Source organism: Sardina pilchardus, chromosome 3 (assembly GCF_963854185.1).
Source record: "Sardina pilchardus chromosome 3, fSarPil1.1, whole genome shotgun sequence".
In the NCBI taxonomy this organism is placed as follows: domain Eukaryota; kingdom Metazoa; phylum Chordata; class Actinopteri; order Clupeiformes; family Clupeidae; genus Sardina; species Sardina pilchardus.
The window spans coordinates 4,820,279-4,848,119 of NC_084996.1; the positions used below are offsets into that span (position 1 = coordinate 4,820,279).

A 27,841-nucleotide genomic window follows, 5' to 3' on the forward strand; every position below is an offset into this window, starting at 1 on the left:
TAATGGAAGTCTTCCATGTCTCTCCTCAGGCATCCCGAGCTGTTCCAGACATTTAGTGGGTTTAGAAAGACATTCCCTGAGATCTCCAGCTACTGTTCCTGTGCTGACAGCCGCGGTAGAGAGCTCCCCAGCACAGGTGAGACCAACATCACTGTGAGACCGCTACCTGTACAACTTAGAGGAAATTAACCCTGTTGAAAGTCCTACAGTAGAGATGACTTGGCACAAACTCAATGTTCAGAACATGATGCTCTTTGAAATAACATGTGCAGTCTGAGGAAATGTAGACTTTGGTCACAAGGGGAGACATAAATGTTTGTAAACATTTTATATAATAAGATCCACAGCACACCCTGTTGTTTATGTGCATTTCATAGCAGATAAAAAAAACATATGCTGTATTTTTCCCATTGTTCAAATGTTACTTTGAAGCACACTCCAATTTAGTAGGTGTTATTATGGTTTCGGTGTTAACGAAGGCAGTGGTGTGTCCTGTGTTGGCCAGGCCTGGAGCTGCTCCTGGACGAGGTGTACGACACGGCCTTCTCAGACACAGGTGCAGGACGCTCCTTCGCCCAGTCCAACATGTACCGCATCCTGCACAGGCGGTTCCTGGCCGTGCAGCTGGCCATGACCGGACGGTTCAGATGTGAGTTCCCGTGGGCGCTCGAAAGAGTCGGGCATAATGTGTGGCGTCTGTGTGATGTCTGACGGAGAGAACTGTTTACTCAAACGCACGTAGGAGTCGGAGTTGTATATCCCCAGTCACAACAGAGGAATTACTCAACAGTGCGCCATGTAAATGTGTTTGTGTGTTTGCGTCTCTGCGCAGGCCCCACGCCATGCGAGAGCGAGAGGTCGGCCGCCTCCAAAGCTGCCAACGTGTTTGTGCCCTCCTGCGATGCCAGCGGAGCGTACATGCCCACCCAGTGCCAGGCTGGCGGTCAGTGCTGGTGTGTGGGCGCAGATGGAAGAGAGGTGTTTGGGACACGTCAGCAGGGGCAGCCTGACTGCAGTAAGTTGCACTCATCACAGCAGCAAGCTCACACTGAAGAGGAGTATATCATCCTCCAAAGACATTGTTTGCATTTACAATTTATTGATTCATCAGACACTTTTATCCAATGTGACTCACAAAAAACGAGAAATCATTTAGATTTACTGTAGATTTAGATTCAACTTTATTGTCATTGTGCAGAGTACAAGTAGCCTAGAAATCTAGACGCACAGAATGCAAGTACAAAGACAACGAAATGCAGTTAAATAACTCTCAGGTTACAGCGCAATGGAAACCTTAGGTAGCCATTTATGCTTCCTCAATCAATACTATTGCCAGAGGATGAGAGTGCAGAAGTTTTAAGTACCCTTCAAACTGTAGTTGAAGGAGGAAGAGGAAGAAGGAGGTAGAGGAGGGAAGTAAGAGAACTGCTTGAGAAGTGCATACTAGGTGCGTTTGGTTGTTAGAAGCATTAGGATAGAAGGTACCCTCAGGAGAGTTGGGTCTTGAGCTTCTTGAAGATGCTACTGCGTCTCTATTCTGTGCAATAGAGTTCCTCCATCATCCTATAAAACCATCCGTATGGTCCCAGGCTAGCAAGTTCACAAGTTTTGCGATTATTCTTCATGTTAGAGGCTTTAGTACGTGTTAGTACATGTGTGTGTCTGTGTTGTCTTTGTAGAGCTGGTCTGGTGTCATATTGAGAAATTTGTGTGTGTGTGTGTGTGTGTGTGTGTGTGTGTGTGTGTGTGCGTGCGTGTGTGCGTGTGTGCGCGTGCACGCGCGTGTGTGTGTGTGTTGTCTTTGTAGGTGCCGGTCTGAGGGACTGCCCGTCAGAGCGGCGACTGGCCCTCTCGAGGCTCTTCTCTGGCCCTGCATCCGTCCGTCCAGCCGACCCGCAGCGCGAGAGCGCCGCCCCCTTCTCCGTCTGCAGCCCCGAGTTCCAGGAGCTCCTGGTCAAATCCGGCCTCCTCCAGTCCCTGCCCGAGTCGGAGCGCTCCGACATCGGCGACATCCTGGCGGAGCTGGTGCAGGGCGTGTTCCCCTCGGGCGCCCTGGCTCTGAAGGCCCTGAGCCTCGCGCCGAACCCCAAGCGGCTGCAGGAGAACCTCTTCGGGGGCAAGTTCCTGAAGAACGCCGGCAACTTCAACTTCAGCGGCGCCGTCGGCCCCAGCGGCACGCTCAGCTTCGGCCAGACCTTCGGCCAGGTGGGCGTCACGCTGTCCGGAGCCCAGCTGGAGCAGCTGGCCGAGATCTTCTCTCCGGACTCCGTCTCCGGGGCGGCGACGGGAGCGGCGGCGAACCTGGACCGGACCATCACCGACGCCTTCGGGCGCTCCGTGAGCTTGAAGGGCAACCGGGATCTGATCCGGCTGCTGGCGTCGACCTTGGAGAGCGAGCCCTTCCTGGCCACCCTGCGAGAGGCCATCGTCCTCCTGAAGGCGGAAGACAGCACCCAGCTGGGCGGCCTCTTCCGGGCCGTGTTCCGGGGCTCGGACCCGGACGCGTGCGCGTCTCCCTCGCCGCTGTACGTGCCCCGGTGTGACCAGCACGGTCAGTTCGAGGAGGTGCAGTGCACGGGCGCCGAGTGCTGGTGCGTCGACTCCCGGGGTCAGGAGGTCAGGGGGTCGCGCACGCCGGGGTCGAGGCCGAGATGCCCCAGCCAGTGTGAAAAGGAGCGAGACGCAGCCATCCGAGCCAAAGCCAGCATGTCGGCAGGCGTCCAGGTGTACGTCCCCAAGTGCGAGGCGAGCGGCGTGTACGTCCAGCGCCAGTGCCTGGGCCAGAGCTGCTTCTGTGTGGACAGATCGGGGAGCAAAGTCAGCACACCAGCGGCTGGGACTCAGCAGTGTGGGTGCACCAGCGTTACATTAACAGACCCACACAGGGAGGGATAGCTGCTGAGAGTCAGCACTGTTAGAAATCCCCAGGCCCCTTTGAGTCAAACTACTTTTAGATATGTTCAATATTATCAAATACATTTTGTTCTTATTATGCATAGTCTTCACTTCATATGAACGTTTCAACCTCTCTAACTCTCTAAAAATCCAACACCAAAAAATGTTACCTTACAAACACAAATTTAACAGCAAATAAATAAGTACAGCAGTAAATCAGTCACATCAGAGCCTGGTTTGACATGTTTGAATGGCAATTGAGTGTTTAACTAGGTACTTGTAACATATACACATCAGTGGTGCATTGCGTTCATGTCCAGCCGTGTTGTGTTGATGACCTCCTCTTCCTCCAGGTCCCACTGACTGCCAGACTAGCGCGGCGGAGGCTTTCCTGCGCACGGTCCGCTCCGCGCTGTCTGACCCGTCCGCCGTCTCCCGCCTCTCGGACGTCTACGTCCCGCGCTGCGCCCCCGATGGCCGCTGGCACCCGGTCCAGTGTGACGGCCCGCCGGAGCAGGCCTTCCAGTTCCACGCCGAGTGGGTCCAGCTCAACAACGCTGGCCAAGACCTCGCCGTGTCCGAGCTTCTGGCTCTCCTGAGGGGCTACGGGAAGAACCCTGCGGCCATGTCGTCGTTTGGCGGGTTCCTCTCGGCTCTGTTTGAGGCGGGGCACCAGAAGGTCTTCCCCGTGCTGAGGAGCTTTGCCACGTTCGCTGATCTTCCTCAGGAGGTGGTGAAGGGACAGATGGACGCTGTGTCGGGCCCCTCCGTCCTCCTCAACCCTCTGTCCATGTGGACGCTCCTGAAGGGCGATGCCGCGCGCTACCCCGGCCCTCTGTCGGACTTCAGCCTGCCCCTGGGTCACCTCGACATGCGCCAGTGCTGGTGCGTCAGCCCAACTGGAGATACTGTGCCCAACACAAAGGCACCGCTCAACCAGGTCCCGAAATGTAAGAACACTCATCACCTAACCATTACAATCCATTCTGACCTCATTTAAAGCCCTCATCGATAATGGAAAATGATATGTAGTCAGTTATTGGCAATTCCTGTTTGTTGACAACAGATCTTTTGACAAGTGTATGTCTTACGTCACGCTCTGGAGGCATAGCAGTAGAGGGTTGTTTCAAAATGACCTCATGATATTTGTAAATGATTCCTCTCTCTCTCTCATTCTTTCTTTCTCTCTTTCTCTTTCTCTTTCTCTCTCTCTCTCTCTCTCTCTCTCTCTCTCTCTCTCTCTCTCGATCTCTCTCTCCACCCCTCCTCAGGTCCAGGCTCGTGTGCGCTGGCTGAGCAGGAAGTGACTCAGTTCCTGGCGACGGCCGAGGACCTCATCTCCGCGTCCAACAGCTCTCACGTGCCCGTGGGCTACAGCTTCCTGCTGGCCCAGGGTGTCCGTCTGTCCGCCCAGGAGCTCTCGCTGTCGCCGGCCGCTCCGATCGAAGCTCAAGTCTCCGAGGCTCTGCTCAGTCACTCCAGCTCCTCTCTGCGCCTGGCCGCCCACTCCAGTACTGTACCCCCTCTCCTCCCTCTCTAGAACTCACGCCAGTACTGTACCCCCTCTCCTCCCTCTCTAGAACTCACGCCAGTACTGTACCCCCTCTCCTCCCTCTCTAGAACTCACGCCAGTACTGTACCCCCTCTCCTCCCTCTCTAGAACTCACGCCAGTACTGTACCCCCTCTCCTCCCTCTCTAGAACTCACTCCAGTACTGTACCCCCTCTCCTCCCTCTCTAGAACTCACGCCAGTACTGTACCCCCTCTCCCCCCTCTCTAGAACTCACGCCAGTACTGTACCCCCTCTCCTCCCTCTCTAGAACTCTCTTACTGGAGATTAAGTTTATCCACAAAGCAGACCTGTACTGATATTTAAAGATAGTTTTGGAAAGGTCTGGTGACTATTATGACAAGATACACTTCTATTAGCAGTATGCATATTAGCAGTATTAGCGTATGTTTTTCCTTTTGAGACCAACTGTCAGTGTCCCCCCACTCTTCACAAGGGGAATAACGTTACTTTGACACACCCATGTTCCTATCTGACAGAACACTAAAAGCAAGACATGGACACCATAGCACATCACTCATGAAGTAGCCCTGCACACCTTTTTTTATTTTCTCTGACTAACTGTCCTGTTTATCCATTACAGCGCTTCACTTCTACTGGCAGAGTCGCCTGATGTCCTCTGATGTGGATAAGGAGAGCTTGTTGCTAGGCTACCAGCCCTACCAGCCACAGTGTGACAGCCTAGGCCAGTGGCTGTCCCAGCAGTGCCACCCCAGCACAGGTAACCGTCACCTGAACCACTCTCCCTGGACCTGTGAGCATCGGCAGAATGTTGCTGTTACGTTGACGTGTGTTATTCTTATGTGTAACTGATACTGTGTAACAGGTTGTGCTAGTCAGAGTGTGCAGTGATCAGCAGGTCTCAGCTCTCTCTCTCTCTGTGTTATATATCTCTTGCTGTTTCCTATGTCTCTCTTGTGTGCCTTGACTGATGGCTGCAGTGTGTGTGTTACAGGTCAGTGTTGGTGTGTGGACGAGGACGGACGCTACGTCACTGGATCTCTTAGCAGCCGCTCCACCCAGCCACCTCAGTGTAAATACTTAAGCATATTTCACTGCGAGCTAAATACGTTATATAAACAATGTGCTGATTAGCTGCCGTTCTGGTCTTGGATTCCGGTATGTTCTTAACGATGCGGGACTTCATTGGGGGCAAATTCTCTCCTTCAGGCGCCAGCAGATGCCAGCGGGCTCAGAGTCTCTCCTACCTCTCTGACTGGGCAAGGCCAACCGGTGACATCACTTCCTCTTACAGCCCCAGCTGTGATGAGGTAGAGGCTGAGTGTTCTCTCTCTCTCAATACTTGTGCAGGAAGATACAATGGAATACTTGGAATACTTTGGAACACATAATTTTTTTTGCTCCAGAATTCTCTAAGGGGCTGATACACACTGTGTTTGTGTTTGTGTTTGTGTTTGTGTTTGTGTTTGTGTAGAATGGACAGTTCTCTGTGCTTCAGACCGAGGGCTCTTCTGCCTGGTGTGTTGATCCGGTGTCCGGAGAGACTGTCCAGCCTGCAGTTCAGGGTCCTGACGGAGACTATAAATGTGTGTCCTCCTCCTCTTCTTCTCCTCCACTTTTTCCTCTTCCACACTTCCATCCATCCACTAGCTAGCAATTGTGTTTGTGTGTGTTTCTAAATAAGTATATGTGCTCCCATGTGCCTCTGTATGTACTGTATGTGTGTGTGTGTGTGTGTGTGTGTGTGTGCTTGTGTGTGTGTGATATGTGTATGCTTATGTGCATTCGTGTTATATGTGTATGTGATATGGGTATGTGTATGTGTGTGTGTGTGTGTGTGTGTCCTCTCCAGGCCCAGGCTGGTGTGCTCTGCTGAAGGCTCGTGCTCTGAGCAGGGAGGTGGGTGTGGGCTTTGAGCCGGAGTGTGACCAGGAGGGGGCCGCGTTCTCAGCGCTGCAGTGTGACCAGACGGACTGCTGGTGTGTGTCTGAGCACAGTGGCCTCGAGCTCCCAGTCACACGCACCTCACGCCGCACCGGACAGACTCCCAGCTGTGACCGTAAGGATGACGTTCCTCAGAGCCTGTACACACGCACCAGCATCCAATCACTAGCATTTTCAGTGACACATTTTCCGAGTAAAATATTACTTTTTTAATGAAAAAAAGAGTAATTAAATAGATAATAACATATTCATCCAACAAATGCAATTCGCCTATACTCAGTAGTCTATTAATTAGACAGATATACCGTAGAACAGTTTGCCCTTTGGCTAGCTGTTAATATATATACTGTAGATAGTCATCGCATTCACATGTTGTTTTGTTTTTTGGTGTGCCATGTTGCTCCAGGTCCTCAGTGCCCTCTTGCGTTTGGCGCTGCCAGCGTCTCTCATGGCTCCGTCGTGTGCCAGCCTGACCAGCGGGGGCAGCGCTGTGCGGTGCTGTGCCATCAGGGCTACGTGAGCGTCCTCCCAGCTGCTGCCAGCTTCCTCTGCGACCCCAGCAGCAACACATGGCTCTCCGGCTCGCCACTTTCCAACTCCTGCCAGCGTAATGAGCCCTTTATCATCGTCTACTGTATATGGATTGGATTGGATTGGATTGGTCTACTGTACATCTATTGATGTTGAATTTTTGTGCAGCTGTGACATTTTGCAAGAGATGACAAAACAAAGTATAATCACACACATCCAAAAAAAATTTGGTCGGAATATATAGTTCAAAGGCAACGTAAAAATCTGCACATCGAAGTGCTCCCAAAATATATGTTCTTTATTATTCAGCAACGTTTCGAGCTCTAGTGTGCAGATTTTTACGTTGCCTTTGAGCAAGAGATGAAAAAAAACATAAACATAATAAACACATTTGATCGTAAAGTCAGAAAAAACAGGTCTGTTTGGAGTGCTCCACTTACACTTGTCATGACTACAGTTTAGAAAATGTAATCTGTCTGATACATAATGTCAAGCACCTCTCATAACAACTGAGTGAGCCAGATGGAACAGTAAACATGTGGATGCTGTCTCCATATTCTTCAGAGGGGTGTGAATTATAAAGGAAGGGCCCCTGCACTGCATAGTTTAAGATCTGCTTTTAACTCAATGTGTCAAGTGATTGTCTTCGTATTTTTGTGTGCAGAACAAATACTCACTCAGTTGTTAATATTGCCACGCGTCTCCATTGTCATATTTGACATTTTCGTTTCTAACTTTTCTGAGACACCCGTTCTCTGTGTGTGTGTGTGTGTGTGTGTGTGTGTGTGTGTGTGTGTGTGTGTAGGCTCCCAGGTGTTTCAGACTGTTAGCAGTGGTGCTGTCCTGCAGCTGTCTCTGAAGGCAGGTCAAAGGTCATGTGATGTCCAGCGCTCCGAGCTCCAGGCCTCGCTGCTGCGGGACATGAGGGCCACTGGACTCTGCAGTGTCCAGGTACACAGTCCCTCTGCAGCTATCTGTTATCTGTGTCAGGTCATTATAGAGAAAATCCCGCACGCTTCGGTCTACATGACTGAAACGTTGTGAATAAATGTTTGCCAAGCGTAATGGACAGTGTGCAGGATTTTCTCTATTAAGTATTACTGCTTATCTTTACCTTATCCTACGCACCTGTACCCACAAAAGAGGCACGCAAAAGCGCTTTTCATCTGTGTCAAATCATCATGGCGGAGTAAGTTTGACCCATGTCCGAGTCCGAACTGCGGTCATTTCCCGATCCCTACCCAATCTTTCTCTCCCACCTGCTCCCTGTCAATCCTCACTGTCCAGTCTAAATAAAGGCAAAAAGCCCAAAAACATACAAAAAAGAAAGACTTAGGACATTTGTTTACCCTCATTTTTAGGGTTTATATATTATTATCAAGTAAGACCCTATCATTCATGATAGTGACATTGTTTTAGCAGTACCGGCATGTCTTCCCATTCTGTCTGGTTGTATTTAGACTGATGGTGTGGGACACTGATGGTGTTGACTGTCTCCTTGTTGAAATGTCACAGGTGTCAGGAAGTGGCCAGCTCGGCGGCGTGTCTGTGTGTGACGAGTCGTCTGTGTCTCTGGGGTGTGTGAGCAAGGAGCGAGTGACCGCACGCTTCATGCTCACCGCGCATCTCTCCGAGCTGCCCGCCACTGCTCTCCCAGACCTGCACGACGTGGGTGAGGCTGAAGCACATGCACCGACACATGCACACACACACACACACACACACACACACACACACACACACACACCTACACACCTCTCAGACCTTACCGCCACTGCTCTCCCAGACCTGCATGACATGGGTAAGGCTGGAGCAGTTAGACAGACACGTGCATACGCACTCACATGCACACACACACACACACACACACACACACACACACACACACACACACACCTGCACACCTCTCAAACCTTACCACCACTGCTCTCCCAGACTTGGTCTCTCTCACACTCTCTCACACACACATACACACACACACACATACGCACAGACATAGAGCACCCACCCACATCCAGACATTTACACACACTTAGGTGTTCGGACCTAATGTGTGTTTTGTATGCAGACATGGCGTTGAGTAGTGAGCGACTTGTGGCCGGGCTGCTGGACCTGATGGGAGGTGAGCAGTACCAGCCCCTGCTGTCTGCCACCCAGGCCGAGGCCCTCGTCTCTGAGCCCAGCTTCAGCTGTGCAGCCGGCTACCAGAAGATCCCGGACGCTGGAGGCTGTGGTGTGTTCCTGTCCTACCTTCAAATGTCTCCACACCCAAATACACATTGCACTTAACTTCTTATTATGCTATCAAAGATTAGATTAAGGGATGAAAGTGAGGCTTTGTAGTATTAAAAGTTCTATTCGTTTCTTTATTTAGCTCTATTTCACTTCACTTATTATTATTATTATCCATCTGACTGTGGCTTTGTGTTCTCCCCTCTTCCCCCCCCCCCCACCTCTCTCTCTCAGTGGTGTGCCCTGCGGGCACCTTCTCCAGTGGTGCTGCGTGTTCGCCGTGCCCATCTGGCACCTACCAGGAGCGGGCGGGCCAGAGCGTCTGCCGTCGATGCCCGGTGGGCACCTCTACCCTGGCTCAGGGGGCATTCAGTGCCACCCAGTGTGAGTTAACGGCACATGAAACCCACATAAGCAGCACACCCAGTCCCATCTGTTCTCGTGCCCACGCCCACCGCAGGCTGGAGAGGCCGCTTGTCAGGAATGGCATGAGAGAGCACACAGTCTGCCAATCCTCACAAATGTCTGACTTTCCTCACACATTTAGATTCAGAACTAATATAAAGGTTTCATTTTTATGTGCCTGTAATATTTATCCAGCTGTACAAATCAGAAACAGATTTGTGGGTTATGAGAAAATATAGCAGATTTGTTTTCGTTCTCTGTGATTCTTTGAGTGAATATGCAGTACATGAAAGCAAGGTGAAATTGTATTAATTCATTTAACTGATTGTTGGTTGGTGTAAGACAATGGGTGACACCTGACAAGATTCACTGGTGTTTGACCTTTGACCCTCTCTGTGCTGTGCCTGTGAAGGTCTTACATCTTGTCAGCAGAGCGACTTGCAGTGCACCGCGAGAGGAGACTTCCTGTCCACACAGGAAGACGTCCTCTCTGGCAGGTGGCAGTGTATGACAGTGAGTGGACAGCCGTTGCCATGGACGTCAGCAAAGGAACCAATCACAGAGCAGGATTGTGCAGGTACTGTACTCCTTCTCCATGTTATTTTCCATCACAGTTAGCATGAATATGAGGTTAACAGAAGAAGAAGAATGAAACTGTAAATGTTTTTGAAGTGCTTCTTTCAATTAATCACTTTTTTATCAAACTGTCTTAATGTGAAATGTTGATATTCAAAAGGGTTGCTCTCAGACAGGGTTGCTCTCAGGCGTTTCTGCTGACACATTGTCCACTCATGCTGAGTCATGTGATGAGCTCATTCCCATGCATATACTGTAATAAGCCTGTCCTGTGTGGTCACTGTGGAAGCTGACCGAGTCACGATGACGGTAAGAGTGGTCTCTGTGTGTCCACAGCACTTCAGAACTTTGATGCTGTGCCTGAGCCGCAGCTGGTCTTCGGCGCTCAGGATTCTGTTCTTCTCCGCTCTGAGACTGTGGAGCTGCCCCAGGAGAATCAACTCAGGAAGTGTGCGCTAGGTGAGTCTACAGTATGTGTGCGTATGTGCGTGTGTGTGTGTGTGTGTGTGTGTGCGCGTGTACGTGTACGTGTACGTGTACGTGTGCGTGTGCGTGTGTTTGTGTTTGTGCGTGTGTGTGCGTATGCGTGTCTGTATGTGCACTAGTTGACTAGTTTGGAAATACATTTGCTGTGTTTTTGCTGTGTGTGTGTGTGTATTAATACTAAGGCTAAGGCCAAGTCCACACGTACTGTACCAAAATGATTTTTCTGCCCCTGTCTTCCCTGGCATTGTTTCAAGAATATCTGCATCCAAATGGATCCATTTCGACATGACTCAACACGCTACTCCATATTCCAGACCTATGGGTAGCAGCCCTTTTTCCATACGATTTTCAAACAAATTAAATTATGTTTGCTCTTTGCCCCTTCTCTAGAGTGCTCTCAGGACGAGTCCTGCCAGCACGTGGCCGTATACAGTGCAGAGGGCCGAACTCACTGTGACCTCTACAGCGCCGACCCCGCCAACACCGAGTGCAGGACGACTGAGCAAGTACGGCTGGGCCCGTCCATACCACTGGACACTCTTGACCCCCATGTCACCACCACAACGCTATTCAGGATCAATATTGAGTAGCCTCTCACACACGCAAAACACAATCTTGCTGTCTAAACAGTTTAGCCATTCTTGACACAATAGTGCACTTTGTTTATGGCAGACGGAGAACAGTTATGACATATTAATTGAGGAAGTTATAGAGTAAGATGGTTGGCTCCGTTGCTGTGAAGGCCATATTTTTCCTGTTGTGCAAACTCTATTCTGAAACAGACATAATCCCCCTCTTAGTAAGGGCCCGGAGAGGCACCTTGTGGAACACCACAGTGATTTACTTTTGTGTGTGTACATGATGATCCTCCACCTACTTAGTGTGCTCTCCATCCACTAGACCAAAGGCTTTCTGGGTAATCCAGTGGCGGAGCTGTACCAGAGTCTGAGCTGCTCCCTGAAGCTGAAAGTGGAGCGGAGGCCTGACCTCACTGTTCTCAGGAAAAAAGGTGGGTTGGAAGTGAAGACTGGCTACGTCAGCGTCCCATAGTTAGTAAAGTCAGAAAAAATAAACGTCTTTCATGACTGTTTATCATGAAAGTTTATCATGACTGTGAAGGCTTTTAGTGTTTGTCTATCGAAGTATCAACAATTTGTGAATTTGCATTGTTTTCTGTAGAATATGCCCATTTGTATTTTGTAAATTGAAAGAGGTTTCCATGGAATATTCCATGTCATACAGTATGGGGGTACATCATTTGGCGCATTAGTCACTCTCCAAAAAAAAAAGCAAAGAAAAGGCCAGTGGATGGACAAAGAGCTGACGTCCCTTGAGTCTGCACACCAGACTCTCCCTGAGTGGTTTCTCAGAGGGCCTGAGTGCCTGTCTGTCTGGAGTGTATCATAAAGAAAAGTCGGGCGAAATAAAAGTTATTTTTGGCATCCTAAAAGCAGCTGGATGCACTTGTGTGTCTTGGCTTGAGAGTCACAGAGTTTGATTTTCTCCACACACTCACTCTCCCTACTTCACCCACTTTACCCCTCGGCCCTTTGCCTTTTCCCCCATGAAAGGTCACGAGTTCTCGGCTGCGGTCGGGCAGAAGACCTTTGAGCGGCTGCCCTTCCGTAAGGCGGGTTCCGGGGTCTACCGCACGCTGGTGTTTGCAGCCAGTGGGGCGAATCTGGCCGATGCCCACCGCTTCTGTGCGGACACCTGCAGTCAGGAGGCCTGTTGTGACGGCTTCATCCTCAACCAGAACATCCTGAATGGAGGTGAGAGCACACACCTGCACACACACGCACACACACATACTCACCTGCGCACACACACACGCACGCACACACACACCTGCACACACACACACACACACACACACCAGCTCCTCACCATAGTTTTGGATGGGGTACTTGATGTCCTCTGTTCCTGGTTGGGATGGACAGTTTGAAAAAGCAAAAGCTTGACAATTTGCTGGCAGTTGATTTGGTCTGCTTTAATGAAATTCCACTCAGACATGTGCTCTCTCTCTCCCCAACCCCCTCTCTCTCTCAATCTCTCTCTCTCTCTCTCTCTGTCTCTCTCTCTCTTTTTCTGTGTGTGTGTGTGTGTGTGTGTGTGTGTATGTGCATGTGCGCATGTGGTCTGGTCCAGGCTCCCTGATGTGCGGTCTCCTGAGCCACCCCGACGTGCTCCTGTGCAGCGAGGCGGACTGGGACGTGGCCGGCCTTGGCCACTCCAGCAGGATCTGTGGCGCTGGCGTCCAGTACAACAAACAGAACAAGCGCTTCACCTTCAACTTTGGCGGCCAGGTCTTCAACATCAGTAAGGACCACCACAGCAGCACATTAAGTCCTTTTTAAACAACCAGCAGAGAGCCCCAGGCCCAACTAGATTTAGTCCACCTTGAGCCGCTCCTGAAAGATTGCACTGTATGTCTTGTATGAGTACTGTCATTAAGTCCAGATGAATATGTTTGATAAAAAAATAGGCTGAGATAGATAGCCATGTACAAAGGAGCAAGCGCACCTGCCCGTAATTATGAAACGTGGTGTGTCAGCCCCTTCTGGTTCCTATTCAGGTCTCTTGATATGGCCAGCTGTATGAAGCATGAAGAGCGATAACTGGCTAGCATGCTAGGTGGTGTTTGACTATACTATAAAGGCAAATAGAATTGGCATGTGCATATCACAAGATTACTGTTCCACTCTCAGTTATAATAATGTTAAAGTATTTTTATTGTCATTGTAATGTTGTGCTGCTGTAATGTTTTCCTTCCTAGCTGACACAGCGTTGCCTGCATCAAGCAAAAACAAGACTGACTACCAGGCCACCATCATTGGCTTCCAGCGAGTCTACATCTGGAAAGGTACGGTTTATTTAAGTCGTGCTTGAGAGGTTATGTCAATTTCAACTATGTCTGCCCGTATGTGTTTGCTTGATTGTTATGGAGGAAGAAATGATGTCACGTAAACATGTCATTATATGGGGATTAAATCATCTTAGTTCCTCGTTCAAGGGAAGGTCATGACAGTTCCCACAATGACTGTGATCTACTGTGTGACATCATGGCAAACAAAGCTGTTGTATCCTCAGAGACGGACATGACCACACGGGCCAAGACCGCGGCCTGCGCCAGCTCTCTGTCCGAAACAGCCACCGGAGACCTCTTATCTGGTACGCTCGCTTCAGTCCACTGGTGACTTAATAGGAGGCGGTTTATTTCTGAAGCCCCCAAGTGTAACATGGGATAGTTTCAAAATAATCTGGAATGGTACCCTTACTTCCGGTACTCACAGCTTGGTTTGGTACTTATGTGTACCTGATGACTATGAATGTCAATTACAGGTGCAGTTCTGCAGTCATTTGGTTCTTTGGAGCCAAGTGAAGTTGAAGTGGACCCTAAGAAGGCAATACCCAGCCAGCAATACTGGATCTTCAAGCACCAGTTCAACCTGGAACAGGCACAACTCTGGTGCCTTAAACGTATGAGACTAACTCCACCTGCCATTGAAAAAGTATAGATCAAAGTAGTCATTCTTTTCTCTTGTCTGTGTTTTATTTATATACTGTGTGTGTGTGCGTGTGTGCATGTGCGTGTGCGTGTGCGTGTGCGTGCATGTGCGTGCGTGTGTGTGCGTGTGCGTGTGTGTGTGTTCCACAGGCTGTGAGGAGGAGGAGCTGTGCCACATCTCTGACCTGCGTGACGAAGGCTCTGTGTATTTCCTGTGTGAGCTGTACCCTGACACGCGCGTGTGTGGGGCCTATGACAAACCCCTCAGGCAGGCCTGCAGCCTCCAGCTGCCCAGAGAGCCCCAGAGGGCCCACAGCAAGAGAGGTGAGCCCTGGTTCTGCACATGCTCACTACCAGAACCACGAGAACACAAAGTCTTCAAGGTCATCTAAATCACTCTCTACCTAACAACTTCACCTCAACACATTCTTCACCTTTTATATATTCAGATGAGGAAGGCTTGTCCTCTCCATCCTGTCTGCAAGTTTGAAAATGATATATACATATATACATATAATTTTATGATTTTATATATATAGATATATACACATATATATGCACCCTGTGTATATATACTATATATATAAAACTATAAAACAGCTGTAGTAAGTTCTAGGGTTTTGTTTGTTCACTACCTGCCCCTTTTTGTACCTGAGCTTGTTTTGGGCACCTGGAATTAGTACTAATGTCTGAGTGTAGCTAGTTTTGCGGTGGCTTTTGTTAGTGTGTGTACTGTACATTTGCTTTAAAAGTAAGTGATCTAATCTCCATGACGTAAGATTGCGTTCATATTTTAAATGCATGAATCAACAATCCAAGTAGACTTGCTAGGGCAGTAGTGTACAGTAGGCTGTGGGCATGCTCACATCTGCCACTGAATACAGTTTTGTATATGGAAACATTCACCAGTATCCTGGTGCCTAAGTTTTGTTTGCATTCTGATCAAGCTAAACCTCTGAGAGTGTGTGTGTGAGTTCTTGTAAAGCCGGACATGTTTTTGTTTCACATTGGTGTTATTGGCTGTGAGTGTGTGTGTGTGTGTGTGTGTGTGTGTGTGTGTGTGTGTGTGTGTGTGTGTGTGTGTGTGTGTGTGTGTGTGTGTGTGTAGGTGTGTAGGTGTGTGTGTGTGTGTGTGTGTGTGTGTGTGTGTGTGTGTGTGTTTGTATTGGTGTGAGGAACAGGAGCAGGCAGGGACCAGTAGAGTATGAGGAGTCTTGGCTGCTCTTAAAGGACAGGATGTTCTGTGTGAATGGCTTTGTTCATAACCTTTTACTTCAGTTTGGAAAAATGACTCGTCTATGTATGTGTTTGCGAATAGAATCATAATGAAGAGAAGTCTGCAGTGGACAGATTTACTTTGGCTCTCCAGCCCTCTATTACCAGATGCACTGCTCTGTCCTTGTTGTTGTAGTCCAGTGTATGCGGTTCCTGCCAGTCTCTCTCTTTCCCTTTTCCTCTCCCTCTTCTCTCCATCCATCTCTCTCTCCTTGTTCTCCCACTCTTGTCTGCTGTTTTTTGTTTTCTCTGTCACTTAAAATAGTCAAATTTATTCATTTGGCAGACGCGTTGACTTGAGCTTCGATTCATCAAAGATAACACTTGACTTGGCACACTGTTCTTTCCTCAAAGTGTGCATGCGTCATCACAAATATATGTACAAACTCAGAAACAAGCTTTGTAATGACTCAGATGTACACAAATTATTTTTATGAAACTGCTCTGAATTAATGGTTTTTGACCGGAGCTTAAGTAGCTATCTCCATTGACTTTCGTTTGAACCCCGTCCTGTAAACTTTTTCTTGGGACGAGGTAACAGATTCCTCTTTGTCTGTCACACACACACACACACACACACACACACACACTGGCACACACATTTGTCCAGACTCTGGCTGTTGTGTGAATCATCAGTGCCTGGTGAGTTGTGGTCTGGACGTCTCCACAGGTCCAGATGGCAATAAAAACAACTGCATCGCAGACCACATTGGCCAGTGAAATCCACCGCTGCCTGTGGCAGAATTAGAGAAGTTATAGATCAGGTTGCATGTGATGGGGGAAATCCAAAAGGGCTAATTTGCCATATTGAAGTAGAACATGCTGTGTCACATGGGATTAGATTGTGGTTAACCAGCAGTGGCAGGGCAGTATTGTCTGTGAGATGATGTGGTATGCATGTCCTTAACTGACTGGATTACAAAAAGAGCTATGTGAAGATCTTATGTGTTCACCTGTATGATTTAAGCTGGAGTGTTTCAATTGTCAGGTCCTTTCTTTTTCATTCTCTGTCAGTGGTGGAACATCTGTCAGTGGTAGAACATCTGTCAGTGGTGTTTATGGATTTTACCCAAAGGAGGGAAAATTGGGTGGTGGCTTTATTTAGTAACGTCTAGTAAACTCTGAGATTACTCACTATTTGGTTATCTTTTTGCAGAGTCACACACACACACAGATATATTTATAGTTGAAGTTGTATTTCACGACTATTTGTCAACTACCATGTAATAAACTTAACAGAATACAATATTTCTTGAGTACATTAAGTAGGCCTGTCATCAGAACGAAGTTTTAACATTTAATGTTTAGTCACGCATAACATTGTAAATCTGACAGTAGTACATAAGACATAAGACCTATTTTCACAAATATAATATTGTCACATATGTCAGACCTATTAACACAAATGTAACACACTAACATATCAATTTGGGTTCCACTGACACAAATGTTTAGAAATAACCACAAAGAACCCTTACACACGCACGTTATGTCATCTTGTGGCAAGCATACTTTATTTGGCTATTAAAGAGTCCACAACAAAAGGATGTTAATGACAGCTCTTGCTTGTGGGAGAATACATCTGCAGCTGGTTTTAATGGCTGGAAAGTTTTCCTGCTGCAAGGGATTCTGGGATAGGTGTAGCAGTGGGGCACTTTCACTGCTGATGCAGCATTGTGTCCTCCGACAGGCTTCAAAAGACCACCTCCAATTAGTTCACATTTTCCCAATTAGATCCTAGCAGACTGACTTTACTAGAAAACCTCCACCCGCTTTATGGCTCAGTGTCCAATCTCCTCTCCACAATCTCCCTCGAGTTTTCAACACACATGTTCTACTTGAAAGGCTGAAAACCAGATCAGGCTTGTATCTAAATGGCTTTATTGAAAAATGTGTTCCCTCACACCCTGGGATGCCAGAGCCATCTGCCAGGTCTCCTTGTAGTTCGAGTTATCGCGACTGGCAGAAGTGTCTTGAGTGTGGATGCAGGTCCTTTAACTCTTCATTTCCTCCTCAGGGTGTCGGAGTTCCTCCTCGCGTCCTTAAGAAACAACAGGCACGTCTCGCTAGATGAACACCTTGAAGTTGCTGGCTGGAAACACATGTCTGCTCTCATTTTGAAGACCACGTTGTGTTTTACTGCCCAGTCTGACAGGGGTGTGATTATAGGGGTCCTGCCGAAGAGGCGGCGGCTGACCGGTCTCCGAGGCAGATAGGCCCTGAGCGGGGGACACTTTACCGTAACGGCCCCAGCTGAGGCAAGCCGGTGACCACATCCACCTCCTCTTCCCAGTCAGCGGGGGTCACTGGTTTGCCTGTCGCTGAATGTGAGGTGGACTTGGCAGATTCACCATGAGATTACCGTCGCCGCTTAAGCCCAGTTTATAGTGCAGAATTGTCTCTGAGGAAGGTTCTTTGTTTGCAGTGTTTTCGTTGTGATGCTAAGGCAGTGGCGTCAAACAAAAGGCCCGGTGGCCAGATCCGGGCCAGCCAGCAGGTTTCTTACAGCTGCCCAGATGTTCTGTATAGGAAGGGAAAATTAGAAACAATAAGATGTTCATATCTAGTTGTCTACAATAATGTGTAATAAGCACTATCTCTATGATATAATACATGTATTAAACCTGGCACTACAAACCATTCTCAGAGAGGAAGATATTGGAAAAGAACTGACAGGAAAGGTATGGTATTTCAAGAGAGAAAGAGCAGTATATGACAGCAGTACTGTACATGGTTTGTACTTGCTTACTCATATGCTCATAAGCAAAGGAGTATATCGTCAACATAGGAGGAGTATATCAAACAACACTCTGATACCAATGCAGAAAAATGATAATGACCATGACAGAGACAGGTCTCATTCCAACAGATCTTGCCCATTGCCTAATATGAGTCTGACACCCTGTCCTAATCTTACGAGTGCTCTAAAAACCAATGACACGGTCAGGTATGGAGCATGATGATGCTACAAAGATGGTACTAGCCAAAGATTCAGCCCCCCGTGTTTTCCCATTTTCAGTCTTAAGTCGTGTGTGTCTGGTTTGTTCACAGTTGACCTGACTGGAAGTGTGGAGAGCTTCTACGCTCGAGTGCCTTTCAAGAAGATGGTGTCCTATTCGGTACGCAGTAGAGTGAACCTATCAGCCAAACCCATCACAGAAGGGTAAGATATAACGTTTCTGTTCCTCGAAATGTGTAAAGATAAGGAAACCACATAAGTCTTTTTTTGTCGTTTAAAAGGTAAGAATAGATTGTGAGTGTTGTTTTTCTCCCCTGAGATATTACCAGGGGAGAGATAGTCCAGGGGAATCATATTCACACAAGCCATTCAGTTTTCAGGCCAGTGGATGAGGAACGCCAAGGAGAACTGAGGAACCCTCTTTATTGAAATTTCTCCAATTTTCTATACTGTTCTATCTATAGGTTCTTTGAGTGTGAGCGTCGCTGTGATGAAGATCCATGCTGTCGTGGAATTGGATACGTGAAGGACACGGCATCATCCTCATCGTCGTCAGGCTCGGAGCTGCTGTGTCTGACGCTGAACAGCCTGGGCATCCAGACGTGCGGGGAGAGTGACCGCACCAGCTGGAGGGTTCAGGACTGCAGTCCCTCCAAAGTGGAGACTCAGGTGTACCCATTCGGCTGGTATGAAAAACCAGGTGAGTGTCAGGTGTACATGTTGCTTAAATTTCCCCTTGGGGATCAATAAAGTATCTATCTATCTATCTATCTATCTGTCTGTCTGTCTGTCTGTCTGTCTGTCTGTCTGTCTGTCTGTCTGTCTGTCTGTTCGTTCGTTCTCCAAGTGCTCTTTCCTGCTTGACTTTGCCCTGATGAAGGCCTAGCCAAGGCCGAAACTTCTTGCCATTTTTAATGATCTTTCATGATTAAGCCTATGAATTAAAGCTTTTTAGACTTTTTTTTGGAAGAGTGCCTTGGTCAATTCACCTATAATCATACTCTTTCCTGCTGTTGCTATCTAGATATCTATGTATGCTATAAAATCTCTGAGGTGGACTTACAGGTCCCTAGGTTGAATCTCTCTTCGCCTATAAGACAAGGATGCAGAGGGTCTAGACATTCTGTTTAAGTTTTTGTGTTGTGTAAATGTTGGTGTGCATTAGAGGGGTAGGAGGTGTTTGTGGACTTGAGTGTGTGAAGTTGTTGTGAGTTTGAGGTGTTTCTCTTCCTCAGTGAACCAGTGGACCAAAAGCCCAAGTCTGTGCCCAACCTTTGGCCTGCGCTCTCCCTTTAAGAATGGTAAGAGGAAGTGGAAATACGTTTTAAAGTTCAGTGTCTGACATTAGCGCCGCTTTGGTCCAGTCTACCACAGTCCAGTGACATTAGATTGTTGTGATACTCGCTAAAAACCCCCAAAGTTACATAGCATATGGTCATACAACTACTGCCAGGCCCGGAAGGTTCATACAGAAGTGAAAACTTCTGAGTTCTGCATATTGTTTAGCCTTTGTTAACATTTACTGGATTCCAACGAATTCCCTCTTGATTGTACAAAATAAAGCAATGATTATTTAGTCTCAGTTTTGCCTGTTTTTCACAGATTATTTATATACTGTGCTTTTCAATACATTGCCTCTGCTGACCATTTTTGGAGCTTATTTTGCAGAGCCATTTATGATGACCAGGTGTCTATAGAGCTGTGCCCTGTCATGCTTACATAGTGTTGACCCTCTGTTCTAGTGAGCATGCTGGACTGGAAGCTCCTTGACCCCTCTGCTGTCCTGGTCGACCCGTCTGTCTCCATGTTTGATATTGTGCATATCAGCAAAGACATTGCTGGGGATGCTGACAGCGTGAGAGACTGGTGCCTCGCAGGTGAGATCATTTACTCTATATGCGCCATAGAATCCATTGGCTCAGCTTGTGCAGTATACTGTACATACATACTGTTCATGGGTTATGGGTCGTTATGTTTAGTATACATGTATGTGCTGTTTAGCACTGAGTACATGCATGTCCTGTTGTGTGTTACAGTAAATACTGTATGTAGTGTTCTTTCAGTGGTATAATGTACAGTATGTGCTAATCAGCTATTCGGATTTGAGGCCCTGATGACTGTGTGTGTGTGTGTGTGTGTGTGTGTGTGTGTGTGTGTGTGTGTGTCCGTCCATGGTGTGTTTCTCAGCTTGTGAGGAGAGTGTGTCCTGTGTGGCGGTGTCTCTGGAGAACAGGGACTCTGCGTCCCGCTGCGTCCTGTATCCGGACACACACACCTGTGTTCCCACTGAGCACGCTCAGGACTGCCGACTCCGCATCAGAGAGCCCGCCTCCCAGGTGTACCGCAGAACAGGTGAGGTCTCTCAGGTCTCTCTCTCTCTCTCTCGTTCTCTCTCTTTCTCTGTCTCTCTCGTTCTCTCTCTCAGACACACACACACACACACACACACACACACACACACACACACACACAGACCTCCCTCAGGTGTGCATTCTCTACATTCTGCATGTAACCAGTTGGGGCAGGGAAAAGTCAGGGAAACAGACCACCTACCTGTGTCTCATGTGCTTCTCCTTTAAGAGCATCACACGAGAGTGTCATTGGGTTCACTTGGCCCAGGAAAACCGTTGCCCAGACCACTTTTTCCCTGGCTGTCAGATTTAGTAGCTCTGTAATTTTTAAGGAATTCAGAACAGTTTTAGCAACAAAGGGCACTTTGCTGGTAATAAAGGCTAAAACCTCATTTTATGTTTGTGTCTGTGTGTGTGTGTGTCTTTGTTTCTCTGTTTCTGTGTGTGTGTGTGTGTGTGTGTGTCAGCCCTGAGGCAGGGTGTGCCCGCCGTGGTGATCCCCGGCCACGGGCAGCTGGTGGGACAGTCAGTGGTCACAGCCGTGGGTGCCGACAGGAAGAACGTCCTGCAGTTCCTGGGTATCCCATATGCCCAACCACCAATCAACACACTTCGATTCAGCCCACCTCAGCCAGCCGACTGGACAGGGTCCTGGAATGCAACCTTCCCAAGGTGTGTGTCTCTGTGTGTGTGTGTGTGTGTGTGTGTGTGTGTGTCTGTCTGTGTATGTGTGTGTGTGTGTGTGTTTGTGTGTGTGTTTATGTCACAAAGACAAAGTGATATTTCCCCATGACACGCATATGTTAACGTATTATGTTGGTGTATCTGTGATATTTCTCAGAGCCAGTTGTCTGCAGCCTGGAGTGACCTCTGGCACCAGCGAGGACTGCCTGTACCTGAATGTTTTTGCTCCAGCTGGTCTGGTAAGCCAAATGAACACCACCATGGTGCCAAATGTGAGTACGTCGAGTCATGCCTTAAAGGTCCAATGAGGATGTGCTGTGCTTTGACAGACAGAGGCTCCTGTGTTGGTGTTCTTCCACAACCCCACCTCCGCAGACGCACCTGGGCTCTTAGACGGCTCTTACCTGGCCACTGTCGGGAACGTTGTTGTAGTCACGGCCAGTTTCAGAGTGTCGGCCTTTGGCTTCCTCAGCACAGGTACTCACATACCCAGTCAAATAAAGCACTCAAGCCACTTCAGTTTTGCAACAGTCATTTTTATTATTGTTAGTTTCCTGTTCACTGTTACCTTTTGAACCATGTGTTATTTGTTTAATACTGGAGGGCACTGTCATGGATTTTTACCTAAAAAGCACACAAGGGCAATGAAACGCTTTATGACCCACTGTGTACTAACTATAAAACTGCACAATTTGCTGTCTGGAATTCTTCAACTGCACTGCAGCCAGATCAGTGTTCTGTGAGAAAAAGTATTTGGCAGCGCCACTGCCTGTAGAGTCCGCCTGACTGCTTCATAGTCCACAGCAGAAGCCAAGAAGCCAATAGAGGCTTCAATTGGCAGGGAGGGAATACGGTTCACGAGCTCCTTGTTTAAATGAACTCATGGGCTAACTGCATGTTATGATAAGGAAGTGGCGTCCAGTGTGAGTTCTATACAGTGTTTACTTTGAAACCATGGCAGACAAAACAGCAAAATTATCAGATTATGTCCAGGATGTTTTAAGCCTTTTTGTAGCTTTTGAGATGCCGTTGAAAGTGAATGATGTATCATGTCCGTATGTAAAGGGTCAGACAGCCTCCCAGGGAACTATGGGCTCCTGGACCAGGCGACAGCGCTGCAGTGGGTCCATAAGAACATCGGTCAGTTTGGGGGTGACCCCAAACACGTGACGCTGGGCGCCGAGAGGAGCGGAGCGGACATCGCCAGCCTCCACCTGACCTCCTCGTCCACCTCTGGCCTGTTCCAGAGAGTGCTCCTCATGGTGAGACTGACACCTCCCTCTACTCACACCTCTCTCTCTTTCTCTCTATCTATCTCTCTCTCTCTCTATCTCTCTATCTCTCTCTCCCTATCTCTGTCTATCTATCTTTCTCTCTCTCTCTCTCTCTCTCTATCTCTGTCTATCTATCTTTCTCTCTCTCTATCTCTCTCTATTTCTATCTTTCTCTCTCTCTTCCTCTATCTCTCTCTCTCTCTCTCTCTCTCTCTCAACGCTGAGGTGGGGGGGATCACTGAAAAGAAAGCAAATCTGCCACTTTTACTGCTATTGCCACTGGTCAGTGTGATCCTCGCCTTTTACTTTGGTTAACACTTAACGCGTATACGTCATGAGAAGGCAAAGTACAATGATACACAACACTTTGCAAGCAATAGAGAGATTTCCATTAGCCCACAGTATAAAGTTTCGATCTCATTTTATGTGAATAATGTTTGCGCATCAGATGGCCTATTCCCATCAAGTGTCCTCTTTTTATTGCATCACTTCAGGCAGTCTTTCTGTCTCGGTCTCAGTCCTCTTATCCCTCGAGTCCTCCCACTCTCATCCCCCACCACTGAGCGCTCTCAGGTGTGCTCTCGCTGCCGCACAGGCACAGGCTCAGGTGTGTGTGTGCCGCGCCTTCACTGAGACAGGCTCTCGTAGCTGTCCTCCTCCACGGCCAGCCTGCTCCTCAGGTGGGACTGCTGCAGCACGTAGACGGAGCGGCCTCGGCGGCGCTTCCAGCTGTGGCGCTTGGTCTCCTGCGCGCCGGCCAGCGACAGGTAGGAGCTCACGCTGCTCTGGACGCCGTAGCTGACCCTGGAGTCCGGCTCGCTGCCGCGGCGGCGCCCGGGATCGGCCTCGTCTTGCAGCAGCTCCGAGCTGCAGGGAGAGCGGTGGTCAGTGAGTGACAGCAGTGATCCAACAGCAAACACATTGCATTTAAAAAAGTGCTTTTCAAGGCATCCAAAGTGCTTTACGGTGAATGGAGAACCTCACTAACTACCACCAATGTGAAGCACCCACCTGGGTGATGCACAGCAGCCATTATGCGCCAGAATGCCCAGCATGTAATACCCCAGCTGGAGGTTACACCGGGGGATGATTAGTGGGCCAGATTGAATAAAGCTGGGTGGGGCCAAATTACATTAGCCAGTCATATGGAAAATATGGCAATGGAGGCTAATGGGCATTTCTTTTAAAGCGCCAACCATGAAGGAGTGCTTGCTGTTCGTAGGCCCACAGCTGCTTACCTGTTGACGTATTTCCAGTCAAAGCTGTGTGGGTTGTCCACTGGCGGGGCCGAGTTCAGCTGTGTCCAGGGACAGTCAAATGTCCGCATGCAGGGACCGGTGAGAACACAGCACAATCCGTCAGCCGTGTCTGTGAGAGGAATACAGAATTCAGCTCAGAGACCACACATACTTCAGCTTCACACCAAATGGACTAGAAACCATTCCAACCCAGTTACAGTGCCATTCTTTAGACAGATACGTAATAAGTATTACCCATTTGAGTATGATTAGTATAATGAGTATAACCATAATACATAAGTATAAACCATGAATAGCCTATATCAAAGTTTAACAAGACTCTTTCTCTAACTTAGTGCCTCTGCAGAGCCTTGGCTAAGGCCATTTTTATAATAAAGAGGAGTACATTGTGTTCCCTCCTGGACAACCCACGGCTGTTGAGCATGTCTTTGAGTAGAAAAAGCAAATGCACATCGATAGTAAGAGGTTTTTTTTTTGAGGTGCTGGTCACGGGATGCGTAATATTCTGAACAGAAGGAGACCGCACACTCGAGCAGCTCATGGGCCAATAGTCTAATGAAATCAAGGTGAGCGGGCCTTTACCAGAGTAGTGGTTGACCAGGTCCTCTAAGCACTGGAAGGTGAGGCTCGGGGAGATGTAGTACCAGTTGTTTGGCAGACGGTTGATGCGGTAATGCTTCACCGCTCTGTGTCGGATGGAAAGAGTGTACATGCCTGAAAACAGACATGGAGGCAGTTAGGCCGGGCGAAACCAGGGAGTTTCCCTGGCCCAGTCTTGGGGGGAACCCAGCATGGCAACGTAACGTACCTCTTCCGCTCTCCCTGATGAGGAAGGAGCCCACTCTGTTTCCAGGGAGACCGAGGAGTTGTTCCGCCTGCACTCGGTTCACGCCCTCAAATAGCCATCTGAAAACAAAGAAGAGATGGCCGTCATCAGCGAGGCGCTGGTCCACCCGTAACACTGACCCCTTCTTCAGGAAATGTTAGACGTACCCGTGGTAGACTTTGGCCACATGGGTATGGGGAATGTAGTTTTCTTCTTTAGTCAGTAGTGAACGCACCTTCCATCTGTAGCTCTCCCTAGAGAAAGCAATCAATTGACTGGGTCAGGGTATGAAATATCATTTGCAGTTATTTGATTATGTGAGGAGTTTTGATGAGGTGCTTCAGAATTGCCACAATGTTTGTCATCTGATGTCTTTGTCTTTATACTCTGTGTTCAGAGGCAACTTGCATCATGCATTGTCAAACGCAGCTTGATCAAAGCCAGTGAAGTGATCAAAGCCCAGCATTGCGGCACATAGTGTTGTGAGGTGGTCAGGGTGTAATGTGATCACAGGCCTTTGAGGCGTGCTTGTGTGAAGGAAGCACTTACTCTGACACCAGTCTGAGCTGCTCTCCCACTCTGAAGATGGGCTCACAGATGTCAGCTGACGGGTAGTCAGACAGTGTCATCAGCGTTACCTGATCCAGATCTGAGGAGGAAAGATAGTCCACGTCACTACCTTTTTTAAAAAAAAAAAAAAAAATGAATGGATAACACTCTACCCTGAGATTCATTACTGGTGATGGCTATTCATGGGTTTCATCGGGTCTCTTTCCATAGGTGTATCAAATCAAGCACCTAGATTATGAATGCAGACTGCATGGTACTTGATTAATTCACCTGTGGAAAGGGACCTGATGAAACCCATGAATTGCACTCGTCGTTGCATCTGCTATGGTAAAGTGGATTAGTCATCTTTGACAGAGAGACATTGTGTCCAATTTGAGTTGGGACCATTACACAAGTTGGCCTTGTGTAATGGTGCCACTACTTCCTGGAATAATCTTTATTATGATAAAAAAAGAACTCTCTACTTCCCTATAATCAATTCAGATCTGTAATCATAAACCTATGTCAAGTTGTACTGTTTTAAGTAAATATTATGTTATCATTGTTATTATTTTATTAATAATATTTATCTTATTTTTCCATCCCTCCTCTACAATGTTAGGTAGGTTATCTTACTATTTATCTTATTTTTTGTTTGTTTGTAGAACTAGGCTTAGGCCTATGTTCTTTACCACAATTATTATTATACTATATCTTTTGTTATTTCATAGTTACTGTACTCTCGGCTGCACTGAAAATGAGTACTCCTCTCAGTGAACCTCGGAGAGTAAAGGTTGAATGAATGAATGAATGAATGGTTACTTTAGCATTCTCTTAGATGTTCTTATACTCATATTTTACAAAAACATACATTTTATACTGTAACAAATAGCCAGTGTACTGTCTTCAAAAATGTATGTTCATCATTTCCTGAACTCTGCAGTGATTACAGAGATGATCTGTGCGGTGTCTTTCTATCTCATGAGCTAAATATAGCTTCAGCAAGCAACACCGCAAAGCAACGCAAACTTTGAGTTGCCATAGTATCTGTTTTCTCAGTCTGCCTGTAGTCAAAATGATAGGCTTACTTTTAGTGTTACAGTCCACAATAGATTTAGCAACCAACCAATTAAGGTGGATATTTTTGGAAATATTCAGCTGGGACCAGACTTCTGGACACTGTTGTTGGTGCTGAAGCTTGAGCAGTTTGTAGATTCTACTTCCGAGGCATTGCTGTATTTTTTCCTCGTATAATTTTCTGGACCACAGGATTTTGGAGTGGTTGCTTTCAAGTGGAAGTTTTATTGGCTACAAGTGTAAAATGCTAAGTTTAGCCAGGTTGTGTTGCTCGTACATTGTTAAAAAGCTTTCTTTTTTTTCTCCAAACAAAACAGGACAACAGAAAACATAAATGGCCTTTGAACAATATTCTCCACTCTAAATCACTGAGACCTACAGTATCATAATGCAGATTTGGCTTCAAAATGTTTTCTTACCTCCTGGGCTGCTGTCTAGAGCGGTAGGTCTCTGTTGTCTGCTTGGTGTTAGTCCTGGACGGTGCACAGCATTACCCATGTCTGACCAAAAAACCTCATCAAATAAACCAATATACCAGTGCTGAGATGTGTTTCAACTTCACTCCATGCTTCGGATGTTCATTCTGCCACAATTATCTGTTCATATCTTGAGTAGCCCTCTTTCGCAACATCCCTTAGGCAAGCACCAACGTACGCAATGCAACGTCTGCAGCAAGTCTTATCAAATGGGGAAGTTGTGTGTTTGTGTGTTTCTCAAACCACATTTTCCACTCCAGAAATTGTAGAAATAGGAAGTTGTGTTGAAACAGCTCAAAATGCAAATTACTGCCCTGCAATTCCATTTGAGTTTATGTACTTGTTTAACCTTGTGTGCTTGCCCTTGCCTTTGTATTGGAATTTAAAGTTGTTATTCTGTGAATTGGATGAAGGTGCGTGGCGTTTCAGATCTCTCTTTAAAGGCCTTCAAACACTTTCTCCTGCGGCTGATCAAGCATGACAACATCTGTGGATGATCATTCATGTGTGACATTTCACCTTTCATTTGTGTTGGTAAACAGTAAATGGCGTGCATTTACATAGCTTTTTTCCATTCCTCAGAGCACTCAAGCACATCAAAGCGCTTTTCAATTTCATGCCTCACATTTACTCATTCACGAGACATACAGTACTCATATTCCGATGACTGAGGCTCTCATGCAAGGCACCAACCTGCATATTGGGGTTTAAGGTTCCGTGTCTGGCTCAAGGACACTTCAACAGGTCAGGTCAGGTGGAGCCATGCTCGATTTTGGACCCAACTCTGGAATCTGTTATTTGATAGGCTTCCATCATCAGAATGAAGGCCAGTGAATACCAGAACACTATGATGCCTACATCATGAGTACCAGTTAGGCCTCAGTGATTTTATGTTTTTATTTTATTTGTATTTTTATTCCTATCCGTATTTTTACATTTATCTTTATTTTTATTTTTATTTTGCTTTGGACAGTTGTCTGCCAAATCCCATAACCATAACCAT

General features: G+C 47.5%; 2 protein-coding genes across 3 annotated transcripts in view; one reads left to right on the forward strand and one right to left on the reverse strand.

Moving 5' to 3' along the window:
* Positions 1-27,841, forward strand: part of tg (thyroglobulin) — a 37,263-nt gene that overhangs the window by 3,314 nt on the left and 6,108 nt on the right. Inside the window, 35 exon segments of the mRNA XM_062533345.1 lie at positions 30-136; positions 506-649; positions 833-1,015; positions 1,808-2,848; positions 3,249-3,845; positions 4,167-4,406; positions 5,049-5,186; positions 5,421-5,498; positions 5,636-5,736; positions 5,901-6,012; positions 6,279-6,485; positions 6,777-6,977; positions 7,707-7,852; positions 8,417-8,573; positions 8,970-9,134; positions 9,368-9,517; positions 9,951-10,115; positions 10,451-10,573; positions 10,991-11,106; positions 11,501-11,609; positions 12,172-12,372; positions 12,749-12,919; positions 13,377-13,463; positions 13,691-13,771; positions 13,943-14,080; positions 14,259-14,432; positions 18,435-18,546; positions 18,807-19,042; positions 19,578-19,643; positions 20,085-20,219; positions 20,530-20,694; positions 21,161-21,367; positions 21,537-21,616; positions 21,707-21,854; positions 22,443-22,639. Of these exon segments, the coding sequence (XP_062389329.1) occupies positions 30-136; positions 506-649; positions 833-1,015; positions 1,808-2,848; positions 3,249-3,845; positions 4,167-4,406; positions 5,049-5,186; positions 5,421-5,498; positions 5,636-5,736; positions 5,901-6,012; positions 6,279-6,485; positions 6,777-6,977; positions 7,707-7,852; positions 8,417-8,573; positions 8,970-9,134; positions 9,368-9,517; positions 9,951-10,115; positions 10,451-10,573; positions 10,991-11,106; positions 11,501-11,609; positions 12,172-12,372; positions 12,749-12,919; positions 13,377-13,463; positions 13,691-13,771; positions 13,943-14,080; positions 14,259-14,432; positions 18,435-18,546; positions 18,807-19,042; positions 19,578-19,643; positions 20,085-20,219; positions 20,530-20,694; positions 21,161-21,367; positions 21,537-21,616; positions 21,707-21,854; positions 22,443-22,639 (6,478 nt within the window).
* Positions 22,586-26,952, reverse strand: LOC134076426 (src-like-adapter). 2 transcript variants are annotated; one of them, XM_062531486.1, is made up of 7 exons: positions 26,782-26,952; positions 25,286-25,415; positions 24,904-24,990; positions 24,719-24,816; positions 24,493-24,624; positions 23,890-24,019; positions 22,586-23,518 (listed from the first exon to the last, which is right to left on the reverse strand). In XM_062531486.1, exons 1-7 carry the CDS (start codon positions 26,858-26,860, stop codon positions 23,278-23,280), a joined length of 897 nt encoding a protein of 298 aa, XP_062387470.1. In that variant the 5' UTR covers positions 26,861-26,952; the 3' UTR covers positions 22,586-23,277. The 2 variants fall into 2 exon arrangements, with proteins under 2 accessions (XP_062387470.1, XP_062387471.1); XM_062531487.1 differs by having other exon boundaries at positions 25,286-25,385; positions 26,782-26,949.

Coding starts and splice junctions, on each gene's coding strand:
- LOC134076426 (XM_062531486.1), bottom strand. CDS start 26,860: ATGGGTAATGCTGTGCACCGTCCAGGACTAACACCAAGCAGACAACAG. Junction 24,991..25,285: donor CAGCTCAGACTGGTGTCAGA/GTAAGTGCTTCC, acceptor TGCTTTCTCTAG/GGAGAGCTACAGATGGAAGG. Junction 23,519..23,889: donor GACTGGAAATACGTCAACAG/GTAAGCAGCTGT, acceptor CTCTCCCTGCAG/CTCGGAGCTGCTGCAAGACG.